This window comes from Spermophilus citellus (genome assembly GCF_964194105.1).
Source record: "Spermophilus citellus genome assembly, chromosome: X".
Classification (NCBI taxonomy): domain Eukaryota; kingdom Metazoa; phylum Chordata; class Mammalia; order Rodentia; family Sciuridae; genus Spermophilus; species Spermophilus citellus.
In genome coordinates, this window is record NC_138190.1 from 134,994,606 (window position 1) to 135,013,591 (window position 18,986).

The window sequence follows — 18,986 nt, forward strand, 5'->3', positions numbered from 1 at the left end:
ATTTTGGAAGAAAGAACTATATGTGTATATGGTCAAGTGGCAGTGAAAGAGCTAAATCCTCTTTTTACAGGGTAGGAAGGAGGAGGATGAGCATGCTATTTGGATATATAGAGGTAAATATCAAAAGAAGTAGTTAAAAGCACCGGAAGTGGTTGCTTCTAGGGAACAGAAAGTGTGTGTGTGTGCGTGTGTGTGTGTGTGTGTGTGTGTGTGTGTGTGTGTGTTTTGAAGACAGGAGAATTGCTCTTTAACTTACTTGCATATATAAGTTACTCAAAGTAGAAATGAACTTATAAATAAGAAGTATCCCACTATCTCCCAGAAAAAAACATATCCAATACTTAATTATCATACCTGGAAAAAGGCACATTCTGAATACTTCTTCCAAATTATCTCTGATCTGGGCTTATTCTGACAGTATTTTGCATATATCTGAAAATCATCCTTCTGTGATGAGAACAAATTCAAACATATTAACAATTTGCAAATATGAACTTTTCTTACCAAGAAAAGCAGAATAAGAGTGAGTATGGCAAAGCATTATAGGGACTATGACCTAAAGGAGCCCTCTTCATATTCAAACTAACACGATGTTCCTTATTTGGACTCCCACAGGACCCTTTGTATATCTCTAATATAGGACAACGGGTGCTATATGAAATTAATGGTTTCCATGTTTTTCTACCTGAATAAATAGTCTTTGGCTGGGTATCCACATCACCTAGTACAGCACTTGGTACAAAGAAGATGTTCAGTAGATGGTTGTTTAATGAATAAACATTACCATCAATAATCATTTATTAAACCATTACTAGCTGCCAAGAACTCTACTAACCTCATGAGAGATACATATATAGGATATGGACCCTGTCTCAAAGATTTTCTCATCAAGTTTGTGAGAGAATTTGTGTATACATGTAAAGATACACAGTAAATGTAAAATTTCCAGTGAGTAGTGTTCTTATGTAGTAATCCAAAGGGAAGATTCACCACTGTTGGGAAAGAAACTGTCCATAGTTCAAATGAGTTTCAAGTTAGAACACGTTGAGAAAGACATTGATATGCAGTTCTTTCTTAGCCTTATTCTCTTCTCATTTTATAAACACTTTCTGGAACAAATACTCATTTTGAGTTTCAACAATTATATCTATCAAAAATGACTCCCAAACCAAAGCAGAACTGATCTTTCAGGAAGAGGAGGAACTACAAAAGCAAAACAGGGTAAGCAAAAATCTATTTCTGAGGGAAAACTCTAACGTAGGAGAACACAATCACTAACCTAGAAAGTCAATTTTACTGAGTGTACTCTTGGGACATGGAATAATGAGCATCCCTGAATGACTTAGTTAAATTAAAAGAAAAGACAACTTTCTGTTTTGTGAAGTTCCTGTGATAAATGCCTTGCTGGCTGAATGCCAGACTAGATCTAATTATAAGATTTTTACATGAATTGCAAGGGAATACCAAGGCATCTTTTAGGTTAAAAATAACCAAGCCCAGGGTGGTTTTGCTAAGAGGATCCCAACTCTCACATTTTAACACCCAGAATGATCCCTGAATCCCTAGGATCACCATTCCTAGGAGTTGAGACACTGAAGTATTTGCTACTATAGAATATGCAACACATGCTCTGGATACCCCATTACATCAGTTTCTACAACAAAACTTGGTTTTGCATTAAGTACTTACTGGAGTTGATGTCACTTCTTCAAAAACAAAGATGTTTTAAAAACCTATTTTGACTCTGAATATACTCTCATAAGTGAGTTTTTATTTTGGTGGCGCGTATTTATATAACTTAAAAAAAAATTAGACTAACCCTTTCCAGGAAGCAAGGTCCCACTCTTTCTGGAGCATCAGAGCAATTTTCCAGGCTGCTCATGAAAATGCTGTGAAATTTTCAGAGAAAAAATGTGAAAAATAATAAACTGGTCAATGGCCCTTTCAAAAATATCATGAAAAAATACTCAATTTGACAATTACATACTTGTTATGGAATTCATATATTTCTGCCATATTTCCAAAGAGAACATCTTTTTTATTTCTCAGGACAGGTGGCATAAGATCAAACATCTCTGGATTATCCATCTCCGCTCGATAGCCCTATAAAAAATAAATATATTTAGGCTTCTTTATAATATTTACATTAATAGTTGATTGGGCAACTAAAGGTCTAAGTACAGTACAATATATAGGGATTTGTGGGTAAAGCTGTTTGAATGTTAACTTTGGGATCTAGGATATTTAAATGTTATCCATAACATTTTTCTTTAGAAAGCAACATAGGGAAGTTAAGGATTTCCACTGGATGGGCAGAATAAAATGATAGTCTTTGGCCTTTCAAGATAGCTGCATTGTTGATAACAAAATAGAAATCAAGTATGAAAAAGTATAGTACAGGTAATCAACTTCTTAAATTGGCAATAAGTGTTTAGATTTTTTTTCTGACCAAATAAATATTGTGACATTTATGTCAAATGAGTATTTTTATCCTATTCTCGGTTCTTTTTACCACAATCTCTAAATAGCACCTTGGGATTAATTATAACAATCTACTGTATCCCTAAGAGAATAGCATTTCTCTTCTGTAACAAATTCTGAATCACCAATTCCCAGTACTGAGAGAGAATATAAATATACACATTTAAACATGCAGCCTCAAACAATGGGTGCCATATCCACTACTACCATGTGACAATTGAGGAAGGAGGCAGAACTCGAAAACTGCCTTAAACACTTTCTAATGAATGTATCAAGGGACCATTCAGGAAAATGGGAGTCACTTACCAACAGCACAGTAAACAGCTCTCGAACATACACTCTCTCAGTCTGTATCAGCTCATTTAGGACGTGGCTAAAATGAAAAGACCATATTTACCATTTATTATATTATTTAGAATTGTATAACATTGTTTCAGTTATTATAAGCCTTTGAAGGAAAAAATACTTAAGTCATTGGAACTACCAGTGGTTTGGGTTTTGGCATCAAAATAACTGAAAGTACTACCCACAGAGCTGTTTAAAATATATTCAAAAGAAACAGGGGTACTCAAGGGTTATTATTGACTTACAAAATTATTTCTAATTCACTAAGATTAAGAATCAATTTACTAAAAAACTCACAAAATCTATTCCTAAATGTCTGATGTTTATGTATTTATTTTTGGGCGGCATACTTTTCTGAGTTCTTAGTACCCTTTCTCAAAAAAAAATAATAAAAGATAGTAGCATTCTTAGCATCACTTTCCCCTGTTCCAGGTAATATTCTGAATTTTTCTAAGATACACAATAGATGTATTATACTGGTCTTCCCAAGTGTAAATCATACTTAAGTTTCTGTAGTAATTTTGTCTACTGTCTCTGTAAAATAAAATACATTTCAACATCAACTAACTTTATATTTAATTTTCCTCTTACCAATATGTCTTCTAACATCTTAAAGCATGTAGCATTTAAAAGTCCACATTCAACTTGCTGCAAAATACTGGCTACTTATCAGTCTGTGACATAAAATTTAAAAGGGAAATATGCAAGTCTAGAATATTAATACAATATTGTAAAAGTTAGCCAAACAATGATTAATGTTAGTGTCTTTAAAACAGTATCTATACAATCCTTTTTCATTTCATTCATTTTCACCTATTTTAAAAAAGAAGAAATGATGTTGACCAAAGGATTTAAACTTTCACTTATAAGTTGAATCAGCTCTGGGGATTGAACATCCACATGCTGACTCTAATTTTTATACTGTATCATATCCTGGAAATTTGCTTAGAAAGTAGATCTTAGCTGTTACACAGCAGATATAGTGAACACTATTGAACTGCACACCCAAAATGGCTTTTAAAAACTTAAAGCAGAGGGGGGATTCCAACATGGCGGCAGGCGCAGAGAGATCAAGTCTCTGACCTCTTCAGCTGTGCAGGCATAGGGAGTCGTAAACAACCTAAATCTGTTTGCTCAGGATCACTAGGCAATGCTGAGCTGACGTGGATCTGGGGCGAACAGTCTGGGCCTCTCAGAACACACACTGAGCCTGGATCGGCTGAATTCAAGCTCCCATTCACCTGCTTCCCGCAGACAAACAGCTGTGACTCAGCACTAATCCATCCTGCTGAAACAACTGGTCAGCCCTTCTGATCCTACGGAGGTACCCTTTCTCAAAATCCTACCGAGCCTTCATAGGTAGTGGCCACAGGTTTGAAACAGGGCTTGGGAGAGACAGTAAGGACCCACCCGTTGCATTGGTCACCCGGCAAAGGGAAACAAACTGTCACCATTTGCAAGAGACACCACCATGGCAGAGAACTGACGTCATCAGACTGCAGCGGAGGAGATAACTTCATTGAAACCTGCGGCTACAGGTGTGTAATTCCCTAGCCTTCCCTCTCCACACATCGGGGAAACCTTAAGGGCCCCTCCCAGCTCTCCCATAAGGGCCCCTCCCAGCTCTCCCATGAGCGCGATAGCCAGACCAAGGGAATCAGAGGTGGCGCGGGACTTGCGGCGCGGAACTACCGCTCCCACCAGTGCTGACAGCTGAGGTCTCTTGTACCAGCTACCGGGGGCGTGGCTACCGGAGGACAAGTAAAATTCGCTGAGGATTCTCAGCCCCAAGCTCTACAAACTTAGGGTCTGAGGGAAGGGCAAACTGGAAGAGTGTGCCCAGTTGTTCATGAAAACAGGGCTCCCGGGAGCAGCAGACCTGGCGTGTAGCCAGTATTGTGGTGAGCGTCACCCGTGAGAGGGGCCTGGCTAGAGGAAAAGTGGGAAGTGACTAGACACAAGAGGAGGCCCTAGGCACTCAGGATTGGAGACTCGCCCAGTCTGGGAGGAGCTGCTGCACAGTGATTGGTGCCCGCGTATTGACAGGAGAAACTTGGCCTGGTGGGCACAGTGCTACCTACTGGAAGAGAAGTTAATCAAACTCTAAGGCTGCATTTATTAGTTTTTTTTTTCTTTTTTCTTTTCTCTTTTTTTTTTTGATTTGGATTTTTCTTTCATTTTCATTTTTCTTTCTTGTTGTTTTTTAATTTTTTTTTACAAAATTTTTAATTTTTTTTTTCTTCTAATTTTAATTTTAATTTTTTTATTATTTTTTTAATTTTTTTTTCCTTTTTTTATTTCCTATTTTTTCTTCTTTTGTCTTTTCATTTCTTTTCAATTATCTTATCCTCCCTTCCTTGAATTCTACCTGCTTACTCTCATTCTCTTTAGTGACTTCTTCCCTTCCCTTCTAATACCTTTCCTCCCAAGCATCTAATAAATTTATAGGAGTAAACAGTAACTCAGCAGTCAAACAGAACAAGAAGTAACATGAGCAGCTTCAAAAAGCAAGGAAGAAAAGGAGTACAAACAATGCAGGACAGCCTAAATATTCAGGAGGACCTAGAGTCATCAGAAAAATGGTCATATAAAGAACTCAAGGAACACCTTTGACAGATGGAATGGAATCTTAAAGAGGATACAAGACAGCAAATCCAAGCAGTGAAAGAACACATTGAGAATGAATTTCATAAACAGATAAAAGAAGAAGTTAAGCATCTTTATCAGGAGATAGAGATTATAAAAAATAATCAAACAATAATTCTAGAAATGAAGGAAACGATAAACCAAATTAAAAACTCAATTGAGAGTATCACTAACAGAGTGGAGCAAGTAGAAACCAGAACGTCAGATAATGAAGACAAAATATACCATCTTGAAAAGAGTCTAGCCAACTCAGAAAGGCTGGTAAAAAATCACGAGAAAAACATCCAAGAGTTATGGGATAACATGAAGAAACCAAACTTACGAGTCATCGGGATAGAAGAAGGTACAGAGATTCAAACCAAGGGAATGAGAAACCTGCTGAATGAAATAATTACAGAAAACTTTCCAGAAATAAAAAAGGAAACAGATATACAAATTGAAGGTGCATACAGGACACCGAGCACACAAAATCACAGTAGACCAACGCCAAGACACATTGTTATGAAGATATCCAATATACAGAACAAAGAGAAAATATTAAAAGCTACAAGAGAAAGGAGACAGATTACAATCAGGGGTAAACCAATAAGGTTAACAATGGATTTTTCATTACAGACACTGAAAGCAAGAAGGTCATGGAACAATGTATTTCAAACACTGAAAGACAATGGATGCCAACCAAGAATTCTGTATCCAGCAAAATTAAGCTTCAGGTATGACAACGAAAGAAAAATCTTTCATGATAAACAAAAGTTAAAAGAATTTGCAGCCAGAAAACCAGCATTGCAAAGCATTTTGAGCAAAACACTACACGAGGAAGAAATGAAAAACAATAACCAAAACCATCAGTGGGAAGTGCCTCAGTAAAGACAGAGGGCGAGGGGAAAAATAATCATGGAGAAACAAACTAATTTTTTTTTAAAAAAGGATAAATAATCAAACATGGATGGAAGTACAAACCATATATCAATAGTAACTCTGAATGTTAATGGATTAAACTCTCCAATAAAGCGACATAGGCTGATATCATGGATTAAAAAAACAAATCCAACAATATGCTGCCTCCAGGAGACACATCTGATTGGAAAAGACATACACAGGCTGAAGGTGAAAGGATGGGAAAAAATACACCACGCACACGGTCCTCGTAAGCAAGCAGGGGTGGCCATCCTCATATCGAATAAAATCGACTTCAAGACTAAGTTAATCAAAAGGGATAAAGAAGGACATTATATACTGTTAAAAGGAACCATTCACCAACAAGACATAACAATTATCAATATTTATGCACCAAATAATGGTGCTGCGACATTCATAAAACAAATTCTCAAGTTCAAGAATCAAATAGACCACAACACAATAATTATGGGTGACTTCAACACACCTCTCTCACCATTGGACAGATCCTCCAAACAAAAGTTGAATAAAGAAACTATAGAACTCAATACCACAATCAATAACCTAGACTTAACTGACATATATAGAATATATCAACCATCATCAAATGGATATACTTTTTTCTCAGCATCACATGGATCCTTCTCAAAAATAGACCAGATATTATGCCATAGGGCAACCCTCAGTAAATATAAAGGGGTGGAGATAATACCATGCATTTTATCTGATCATAATGGAATGAAACTGGAAATCAATGATAAAAGAAGGAAGGAAAAAGCCCACATCACATGGAAAATGAACAATATGTTACTGAATGATCAATGGGTTACAGAAGACATAAAGGAGGAAATCAAAAAATTCTTAGAGATAAATGAAAATACAGACACAACATATCGGAATCTATGGGACACAATGAAAGCAGTTTTAAGAGGAAAATTCATCGCCTGGTGGTCATTCCTGAAAAAAAGAAAAAACCAACAAATAAATGAGCTCACACATCATCTCAAAGCCCTAGAAAAGGAAGAGCAAAACAACAGCAAATGTAGCAGAAGGCAAGAAATAATTAAAATGAGAGTGGAAATCAATGAAATTGAAACAAAAGAAACTATTGAAAAAATTAACAAAACTAAAAGTTGGTTCTTCAAAAAAATAAATAAGATCAACAGACCTTTAGCCATGCTAACGAAGAGAAGAAGAGAGAGAACTCAAATTACTAACATACGGGATGAAAAAGGCAATATCACAACAGATGCTACAGAAATACAGAAGACAATTAGAAATTATTTTGAAAACCTCTATTCCAATAAAATAGAAGATAGTGAAGACATCGATAAATTTCTTAAGTCATATGATTTGCCCTGACTGAGTCAGGAGGATACACACAATTTGAACAGACCAATATCAATGGATGAAATTGAAGAAGCCATCAAAAGACTACCAACCAAGAAAAGCCCAGGACCGGATGGGTATACAGCGGAGTTTTACAAAACCTTTAAAGAAGAATTAATACCAATACTTTTCAAGTTATTTCAGGAAATAGAAAAAGAGGTAGCTCTTCCAAATTCATTCTATGAGGCCAACATCACCCTGATTCCGAAACCAGACAAAGACAACTCAAAGAAAGAAAACTACAGACCAATATCTCTAATGAACCTAGATGCAAAAATCCTCAATAAAATTCTGGCGAATCGAATACAAAAACACATCAAAAAAATTGTGCACCATGATCAAGTAGGATTCATCCCTGGGATGCAAGGATGGTTCAATATACGGAAATCAATAAATGTTATTCACCACATCAATAGACTTAAAGATAAGAACCATATGATCATCTCGATAGACGCAGAGAAAGCATTCGACAAAGTACAGCATCCCTTTATGTTCAAAACATTAGAAAAACTAGGGATAACAGGAACTTACCTTGACATTGTAAAAGCTATCTATGCCAAGCCTCAGGCTAGCATGATTCTGAATGGACAAAAGTTAAAGGCATTCCCTCTAAAATCTGGAACAAGACAGGGATGCCCTCTATCACCACTTCTATTTAATTTAGTCCTTGAAATACTAGCCAGAGCAATTAAACAGACGAAAGAAATTAAAGGCATAAAAATAGGAAAAGAAGAACTTAAATTATCACTATTTGCGGATGACATGATTCTATACCTAGAAGACCCAAAAGGGTCTACAAAGAAACTACTAGAACTAATAAACGAATTCAGCAAAGTGGCAGGATATAAAATCAACATGCATAAATCAAAGGCATTTCTGTATATCAGCAACAAAACTTCTGAAACGGAAATGAGGAAAAACACTCCATTCACAATATCCTCAAAAAAAATAAAATACTTGGGAATCAACCTAACAAAAGAGGTGAAAGATTTATACAATGAAAACTACAGAACCCTAAAGAGAGAAGTAGAAGAAGATCTTAGAAGATGGAAAAATATACCCTGTTCATGGATAGGCAGAACTAACATCATCAAAATGGCGATATTACCAAAAGTTCTCTATAGGTTTAATGCAATGCCAATCAAAATCCCAACGGCATTTCTTGTAGAAATAGATAAAGCAATCATGAAATTCATATGGAAAAATAAAAGACCCAGAATAGCAAAAGCAATTCTAAGCAGGAAGTGTGAATCAGGCGGTATAGCGATACCAGATTTCAAACTATATTACAGAGCAATAGTGACAAAAATAGCATGGTACTGGTACCAAAACAGGCGGGTGGACCAATGGTATAGAATAGAGGACACAGAGACTAATCCACAAAGTTACAACTATCTTATATTTGATAAAGGGGCTAAAAGCATGCAATGGAGGAAGGATAGCATCTTCAACAAATGGTGTTGGGAAAACTGGAAATCCATATGCAACAAAATGAAACTGAATCCCTTTCTCTCGCCATGCACAAAAGTTAACTCAAAATGGATCAAGGAGCTTGATATCAAATCAGAGACTCTGCGTCTGATAGAAGAAAAAGTTGGCTCCGACCTAGAGACTGTGGGGTGGGCTCCAAATTCCTTAATAGGACACCTATAGCACAAGAGTTAAAATCAAGAATCAACAAATGGGACTTACTTAAACTAAAAAGTTTTTTCTCAGCAAGAGAAACAATAAGAGAGGTAAATAGGGAGCCCACATCCTGGGAACAAATTTTTACTCCTCACACTTCAGATAGAGCCCTAATATCCAGAGTATACAAAGAACTCAAAAAATTAGACAATAAGATAACAAATAACCCAATCAACAAATGGGCCAAGGACCTGAACAGACACTTCTCAGAGGAGGATATACAATCAATCAACAAGTACATGAAAAATGCTCACCATCTCTAGCAGTCAGAGAAATGCGAATCAAAACCACCCTAAGATACCATCTCACCCCAGTAAGATTGGCAGTCACTATGAAGTCAAACAACAACAAGTGCTGGTGAGGATGTGGAGAAAAGGATACACTTGTACATTGCTGGTGGGACTGCAAATTGGTGAGGCCAATTTGGAAAGCAGTTTGGAGATTCCTGGGAAAGATGGGAATGGAACCACCATTTGACCCTGCTATTGCCCTTCTCGGACTATTCCCTGAAGACCTTAAAAGAGCATTCTACAGGGATACTGCCACATCGATGTTCATAGCAGCACAATTCACAATAGCTAGACTGTGGAACCAACCCAGATGCCCTTCAATAGATGAATGGATAAAAAAAAATGTGGCTTCTATACACAATGGAGTACTATGCAGCAATAAAAAATGACAAAATCATAGAATTTGCAGGGAAATGGATGGCACTAGAGCAGATTATGCTTAGTGAAGCTAGCCAATCCCTAAAAAACAAACACAAAATGTCTTCTTTGATATAATGAGAGCAACTATGAACAGAGCAGGGAGGAAGAGCAGGAAGAAAAGATTAACATTAAACAGAGACATGAGATGGGAGGGAAAGGGAGAGAAAAGGGAAATTGCATGGAAATGAAGGGAGACTCTCATTGCTATACAAAATTACATATAAGAGGTTGTGAGGGGAATGGGAAAATAAACAAGGAGAGAAATGAATTACAGTAGATGGGGTAGAGAGAGAAGATGGGAGGGGAGGGGAGGGGGGATAGTAGGGGATAGGAAAGGTAGCAGAATACAACAATTACTAATAGGGCATTATGTAAAATTGTGGATGTAACCGACGTGATTCTGCAATCTGCATTTGGGGTAAAATTGGGAGTTCATAACCCACTTCAATCTAATGTATGAAATATTATATGTCAAGAGCTTTGTAATGTTGTGAACAACCAATAAAAAAATAATAAAAAAAAAACTTAAAGCAGATATTTTAAGAATGTTCAGTTTATAATGTCAGTTAACCTAAATAAGATATGGATATATGTGACTTTAAGAAGCAATAAAGTGGCACATGCTTATAATCCCAGTGATACCAGCAACTTGGGAGGCTGAGACACAGGATCATATGTTTGAGGCTAGTCTAAGCAACTTTAGTGAGATGCCGTCTCAAAATAAAAAAAAATAAAAACTGGGGATGTAGCTCAGTGGCAAAGCATCCCTGGGTTCAGTCCCAGGTACTAAAAAAAAAGTGAAAAAGTACACAAATTCCTAAATCAAACTTCTTGGCCTCAAACCCTAGATCTGCCATCTACTAGTGGGCATGTTATCTAACTGTTCCTCAATGTTCTTTACCTAGCTTTTTATAAGTCCCACTTGGTTGGGGTAATATTTATAAAGCAAGGACATTGTACTAAATAAATGTAATGATCTATCAAAAAAAATGAAATTAGATCTTAGATACTTAGTAGCCTCACCACCAAAAGAAGCAAATTTATTAGGTGACAGATATGTTAACTAACTCAAGTATGATAATCACTTCATAAAGTATACTTGTATCAAAGTCTCAAAGTATCACATTATATTCCTTAAATATATACAATGATAGTTGTCAATTATACCTCACTAAAGCTGAAAAAACAAATTAAAAAGAAAAACGTTTCATTTTTATTTCCCATCTGGGAAAAAAAAAGGAGAAATGAAAAATCTGAAAAATTCTAAATAATTTTCCTCAAGTAACATAAACAGACTATAGGTTGGTGAAGCCTAAATTCAAGACTCACACCTCAGCTAGCACTCTTTATCACACCCAAGAAGAACCCATATCTGTGAACACAAAAAAAATTATTTTGAGACAGGGTCTTGCTAAGTTTCTCAGGGCCTCACTAAGTTGTTGAGGCTGGCCTTGAACTTGCCATCCTCCTGCCTCAGCATCCAAAGTCACTAGGATTACAGTGGGCATGACGTGCTGGAAATGTGCTCAAAATTCTAAGCACATTGGCTTTTCAACACTGAATCAAAGAGTCCTACGGGGGTGATGTGTATATGAGTTTATGTAAATAAATAAAAGATACTTCTTTAAAACATCCAAGCTATTGTCATTGTCCAAACTGGAGGGTTGAGCAGAACTTCTCTTCTCCTGACAATCATGGACTACTTCAATCTGAAATTATAAAAACAAAAGTTATATTAGCATGTATGTGTATAGTTCTTCAAGGACACATAGCTCAAATTAGGTTTACTTCAGGTCCTAACTGTACATAAACTGAAAAATAACAGATTTTTTTAAAAAGTAGTTTTGATATATATTAGTAAAATGAAAGATTTGAGTTACTTGAAAAGATAAGATTTAAGATATTAATTTATTTTGTATATTTTCATTTATCTGGCACTTTAGGGAAAGAAAGTCAATTCATAAAAGTATATTTTCCAGATAATTAAAATTTATTCATTGAAAAACCAAAATGGCTTTTTAGTCTTAGTTTTTTTACAGAAAAGCTCCTAGCAAATATTACATGCATCCTTAAGTTTTTTAATCAAAGATAAACAACATAAATGATCCTTTTCTTAATAACTCAGTGGTATCATCAAAAACTTAAATATGATAAAATCTAATGATGCATTTCCAGGGCTACTGAGACAGAGAACTATCCTTTTTCAAAATGGCTGTACCTTGTACATCTCTGTGTCTCCTCTCTGTCACATGTTAGTTGTTCCTACAAATAGCTTCCCTGATCCTAAACTGTTGCCTTTTTTTGCAGACTCTACAGAACTTGGACTGGTCTACTGAGTCAACTACATGAAATTTGTGATGGTAAATTGCTCTTCAGAAACATTTAAAATATATTCCTGGGATCCCACCTATATTAGACATTTGAGCTTGCCAAAAACCTGACCTCTAAGTAAATTCAACATTATTTTGTGACAGCTAAAACCTAAAATGAAGTACTGGATTTATCAATTAAATATTTCAAAAAAAATGTGGCCTATGCATGGCAATACTTGTGAACAAGAACATTTGTAACAAATTTCTACATATTATGCAGACACAATCCTAAGTGCTTGACATACATCATTGTAATCAATCCTCAGCAATTTAGAAAGCTAAGGCATTCTTTTTTCCATTTTAAAGATGGGGAAAAATGAGACTCATAGAGGTTTAGTAACATGATCAAAGTCACATGCTTAAGGGCTGGGGCTTTAGCTTAGTGGCAGAGGACTTGCCTAGCATGTGTGAGGCACTGGGTTTGATCCTCAGCACCAAATAAAAACAAAATAAAGGCATTCTGTCCATCTATAACTACAAAAAAAAAATTAAGAAGATTAATTTTAAGACTAATTTTTTTAAAAGTCTCATATTTAATAGGTGATGAGACAGTCAAGCCCAAGTGTCAAAGTCTGTGGGTTATCACTTTTATCATATTCCCTCCTGTGAATATGCTTTGTTACACCTGGCAAATGTACCAACTATTATCATCATTTTAATATTATACTTAACACTAAAAATACTGCATACTACATTTATCAGGTAGGTATGTTCCATTTACTCCTATCAGATTTCTGAAATACATATGTGGAAAGATTTGAAATATAACATTATTTTCAAAACCTAAGGATTCCTAAAATTTACTTGAATCAAAAGAATGCAATTTGGAACTGTGTTTAGCTGGATGCCCCACCAAGAAAATGCACAGAGCCACCATCTCATGATTTTTCCCTGGGGATATGGAACTGAATAAATCTAAGAAGAGGTGTCATGAGTTGACATTAGAATGGAAAGACATGGAAATATCTCCAAGAGGCTGGAAAGACATGGAAGACTACAGAATTTGGCATTCACTTCATTTCCTTCTTGAAACTAGTAAGTTGTGGTCGTACAACATGCTGACCAGGCCTTGTATACATCAATATAGGCCATTCACTAGCTTCACAATATTAAAATAAGAACTTAGAATATTACCATATGCCATACATTGTTCAAGTGCTTCATAAATATTATTTTATCTTTACACTAACTTCATGTCATATATTACTATCCCTATTTTATAAATAAGGTGACTGAGATCCACAGAATTTACCTAAAGTTATACCACTAGTAAGTGATGGAAGTGAAATTAAAAGCAATCTAGTTCTACAATTTGTACCCCTATGCCATACAATATAGCCTCTTGGAGATATGTCCTTGTCTTATTTAACATCAAGAACACACAAATAAAATGTAGGCTCTTGTAGCTATCATGAGACTATTCTCTGCAGATCCCACCCTATCATGGAGAACTGAGAAGGGAGGACTATTGTACATATGATTTTTTTCCCAATACATATGTGCCTATGATAAAATATAACTTATAAATTAGGCACAGTTAAGAGATTAACAATAACCTAATAAAATGGAACAATTTTAACCATATATTGTATTATGTGCACTCCTCTGCCCCCACCCTGAATCTCCCTTTTTCTATCTTTCCCTCTCCCTCTTAATATTTTTGGAGCACAATTAACCACGGATAACTGAAACTGTGAAAGTGAAACTGAGGATAAGAGGTGGAGGAATTCTATATATACGAAGAAATTAATGGATTTCTTTCTGAACCACGGTTAGCCTCTGCATGGTTCATTAGAACTTGGCCCCTGTCCTCCCTTCATACTTGAGGGATTGGAATCCTTCATGAAAGGAAGTTCCTTCTGTAGAAAGGTATGATGTTATTTAGGTTTATGGAGGTGTGGTGTAGAGAAGCTGGAACTTAATACTCTACAGAAGTGATTCTGAACATGAGCTAGGACTTAAGAAATTGTTCATACATCTGTGACTATATCAGTACTGCAATTAGACACAATGCAGCAGCAGCTTTTATCGTTAAGATAAAATCAGCTTTGAGATGCACAATATTGGTCCAGTGAGTGAAAAATATGGCTTAAGCCCCATACCAATTCTGCAACTACAGCAATAAAATGAGTTTTGAATTAATTGATGATATTTACCTTTAAGTTGCTCTGATTTTGTCTCCAAGTCTTCTTCCCTGGTACAAAAATATGAAAGAAGAATTTCAAACCAGAATTAAAGTCAACATTTTTAATGAAAACACATGTAAATTTATTAAATAATTAGAATTCATAGTCCAACATGTTTGTATTAGTATTTTTAAATCACACTATAGGAGACAGTTATTGGTTAGACATAACATACCATTTCAACTTCTTATTGGGCATGATTTTGCTAAGTACTCACCCATTTCCTCAAACATTCTCTTACTTGCTAAGCACAAAGCTAGGTATTAATGCTCATAATTATTTGTAGATTTGTAAATATTTTCAGGTTTCATGGTCATTCTAACATGTAAACATTTAATCAGATTGTAAATCATATGTGGATCAAAAATTCTCTTAAAAAATTCTAATTTATCCTAGAAATTAGAGAATCTATCATTTATTTGATACTTACTGCGCACCAGGTACTGATGTAAGCCCTATGGATACATTCTCTTTTATAATCCTCATATCCTCCCTGGGAGGTAGGTAAGGACTCCTATACTCATTTCATAGATAAGGACTAAGGTCAGTATATTGTTCAAGAAGCAGAGGTAGTTGTTTAAATCCATATAGTCTACAATTAGAGTACATGTTTCTAACCACTAACTAAACTAACATTTCAAAAATATGTTAAAATTCCCCAAATAAAGAAACCCTTCATCAAAATTCAAAACTTTATTATTTTTTAGGTCTCACTTATGGCTTCTTTTATTTATCTCTGAAACATTTTCTGACAGTGATGGAAGAATTATTCTTGACTGTGTACATAAAAATAAATTTAAAGATCAAGAAATTATGAATTGAGCATGTTTTTTGAAGCACAACTTTTCATTTCTCTGTTTGTACACAATGTAGTGTCACACCACATGTGTATTCAATACATGTACCTAGGATAATGATGTCCATCTCATTCCACCATCTTTTCAACATTTTAATTTTTATTTTTAAATAATTTATGATATTTATAAAGGGTGAGCCCCTGTATTATTGAGCAATAAGTTAGATGTTCCTAAAAAGCCAAGGGCATGGTCCAAAGAGTAGATTAAGTTACCAGGGCTGCCAAAAGGCTGTCCCCCATACAAGTTACATGGATTCCCTTCTCAGCAAGAAAAAACACTGTTTATCCTTCACTTCTCAGTGGCAGCCAGGCACACTCAGGAAAAGGATGTAATGTTGTACACTCTAGGTTTTGCATACATCACTTTCGTTTATTAAAGTATAAATCTATTGTGCATATGATTTTTATGCATGATTATTATATAATCACATATAAATATATAGCAAATTTGGTGGGAATTACCATGTAAAATCAGTTTCTCAAAAAAAAACCCACTTTGTGCCCCACTTTAAAGAAACCTGATATACAGAGGTTCAAACTTATTTCTAAAGTTAACTTAGGAAATAATCATTGGTTTTACTAATCAAGTTTTTGTAAATACATTAAGAGAGGCAAAAGGAATATATACACAACTAACTATAAAAATGTCTTTTGTGAAAATATATTCATTCTTTCAGCAATATAAATATATACAAAATGATGGAGTGCCATATGATACACTAAGCTCTTTGGGGATGCACAAAGATGAAGTGTACCCAGTCCATGCTCTTAAAGAACTTATAGTCTAGCAAGTGAGTCAGAAAACAAGCAATTATACTAAAGCTGAAGAAATACATACTAAAGCTGAAGAGAACTGGGAGGCCTGTTATCACGGCATGAACACCTAGCTCAGGGGAGGAAAGAGATGGGAAGGAAAAGCTTACCTGAAGGAAGTGGCCTAGAAATATGAAATCTGAGGGAGAATTAGGAGCTACCAAGGGAAAGGGAGGCAAGAGTGTATGTGTGAGTAAGACATGGAAGAAAAGGAAGGAAAAGCAGGCAGGGGGAGTGTGGAGACAGGGAGACTGTTGCAGTTGTCAAGCCACGGATGTTAGCTTGGACTAGGAAAGTGGCAGTAAGGAAAGCAATAGGGATGGAAAAGTAGATGGGTAAGAGAGGTACTTAGGGAGTAAATATCCACAGGATGTAGGAGTTTTTGACCAATTAGAGGTGGGGCAGGAGTAAGAAACAAGAACTGAGGTTCTAAGCTTCGGCAACTAGGGAAATCATAGTGCCATTTGCAGAAGAAGAAAAGGTCTGCAGGAGAAAGGCATTCATTTGGAGTGTACTGAGTTCAAGTTTCCTATGAGAAATCCAAGGAAGCAAATTGTAAGCATAAGTCTAAAGCTTATAACAAAGATCTAGACTACAGATACTGACTTAGAAGCTCAAACCGCATTTAATGCTTTATCCCTCACTGAAAATGTCCTTCCAAGATTCCTCTCTGTCCTTGCTGATAATTCAACAAATATTTATTATATCCTGCTAGTTGCCAGTCACTGTGCTAGGTACACAATTCAATACAAAGAAAAAAATGAACAAAAACAAAGAACAACAAAAAAAACAGTTTGACTCATTTTTATGAAAAATAAACAAATTTTGATTTGGTTCAATCTTATATAATTGTCTTTGCAAGTAAAAGTCCTAAAGAACAGCCTGGAATAGATTGTTATAATCCCCATTTACTCACAGAACAATGTCGTAAAAGGAACAAAGTTTGCAGCATAAATAATGCTTTGATTTCATTTACAAACCATGGTCAATAATGGATAAAATCATTTATGTGTCCATGCCATTTATTCATTAAGCTGCCTTCTTTCTCATAAATACATTAGGCAGTCTTAACTAAAGCAAACCCAAGCTACTTCCAACAAATGGCTGGGTTGTGGAAGGCATGAGAATCTTTCAAAAGAATGAAAGCCGGATTCGCTTTAAACTACCATTTTTTTTTCTATTTCTAATGGTCATTTTATTACAGATTCTGAGTTTAGGAGCATAAGTTACTTTTTACATGTTCATTTTCAAAGGTAAGTTTAATACTGAGAATAATTGGTAGTCATTATGGGAAAAAAATGGAAAGAAAAAAGTTCCTTGTGGGCAGAACTCAAGAATGAATTGCTGCTGAATTTAGATGCCAAACTGGTTTTTCACATGTACACAAACTCAGAAAATGTACTGATAAGTAATATAATAAAAATGGGTACCTTTTGAAAAAAGCTTACATGCTTGAAAGAAAGAGTATCCAATTCCCACTGCAGAAGGAAAGTATAATTAAATAAGAATATGAGAAAGAAAAATGAAACGATACAAAACAAAATTCTCTTTGAATGATTAATGACGCCAGTGGGTCCTGGACAATCTATTCACAACCCTAATTTTCAACCTAAGATGCACCACTTCAGAGGACAATTAAGCAAGAAGTCTTAACTAGAGGGAAAGGACAGTTTATTAAATGTCCCTTGGATATTTAACTGAGTACTCTTATAGTCTACAATGTTTTTCACTTTGTCTTCCCTTTGAAGTCAGGAGGTTATTATGGTCCTTATTTTACAGACCAAGAAATTAAAGCTAAAAAAGGTTAAGTGAACTGCCCAAGGTCACACAGCCAATGGAGCCAGAAATACCTAACAGTATATCTTTTGCTTAGGAATATCAACCTGTTCTCATAGGTAGTCTCACAGCTCTTGGATTTTATCCACTCCCCCCCCCAACTTTTAATTTTTTTTAAATTAGTTTTTTTAATTTATATATAACAGTGGAATGCATTATAACTCTTATTACATATAAAGAGGTCAATTTTTCATATCTCTGGTTGTATACATAGTATATTGACACCAGTTTGTGCCTTCATACCTGTACTTTGGATAATAATGACCATCACATTCCACCATTGTTAACAACCCCCTGCCCCCTCCCTTCCCCTCCCAACCCTCTGCCCTATCTAGAGTTCATCTATTCCTCCCATGCTCCCCCTCCCTACCCCACTATGACCATTCCCCTTTTTTTGGTTGATTTTTTAAAAACTTTTTCCCCCAGTGTGTTTGATATTTCTAGCATCTTCAATATAGGCAGCATTATTCATTTCAGGCATTGCCCACAGCTTTATTTTTAATATTTGTATATTTCATAACTACAACTATTTAACTTTCATTGTCTTATCTTAGTTTACTTGCTTTCACCACCTTTTTTTTTAAATCTGATCCACTTCTGTATTTTTATGTTCATTATCTCTGGCTCAAGCCTTCTCTGAATTTCAAAGCAGTTTCCCTACACTAGTGAAGTCTCTGATTCTACCTACATCAGAGAGAACAATTTTAGTCCAAGTTCGCCCATTTCACCAATTTAATGCCTCAAACACCAAAAAACTTTCCCGGAAGAG

At 35.5% G+C, this 18,986-nt stretch overlaps 1 protein-coding gene across 2 annotated transcripts in view; it reads right to left on the reverse strand.

Moving 5' to 3' along the window:
• The window catches only part of MCF2 (MCF.2 cell line derived transforming sequence), a gene marked incomplete at both ends in the record, with an annotated part of 81,678 nt that overhangs the window by 19,207 nt on the left and 43,485 nt on the right, over window positions 1-18,986 (reverse strand). For both annotated transcript variants that reach the window (XM_081277641.1, XM_081277642.1), the window contains 7 exons: window positions 355-447; window positions 1,820-1,889; window positions 1,988-2,103; window positions 2,788-2,854; window positions 11,775-11,863; window positions 14,683-14,720; window positions 17,812-17,859. In XM_081277641.1, coding sequence (XP_081133767.1) covers window positions 355-447; window positions 1,820-1,889; window positions 1,988-2,103; window positions 2,788-2,854; window positions 11,775-11,863; window positions 14,683-14,720; window positions 17,812-17,859 — 521 coding nt within the window. The remainder of the gene's footprint in view (window positions 1-354; window positions 448-1,819; window positions 1,890-1,987; window positions 2,104-2,787; window positions 2,855-11,774; window positions 11,864-14,682; window positions 14,721-17,811; window positions 17,860-18,986) is intronic.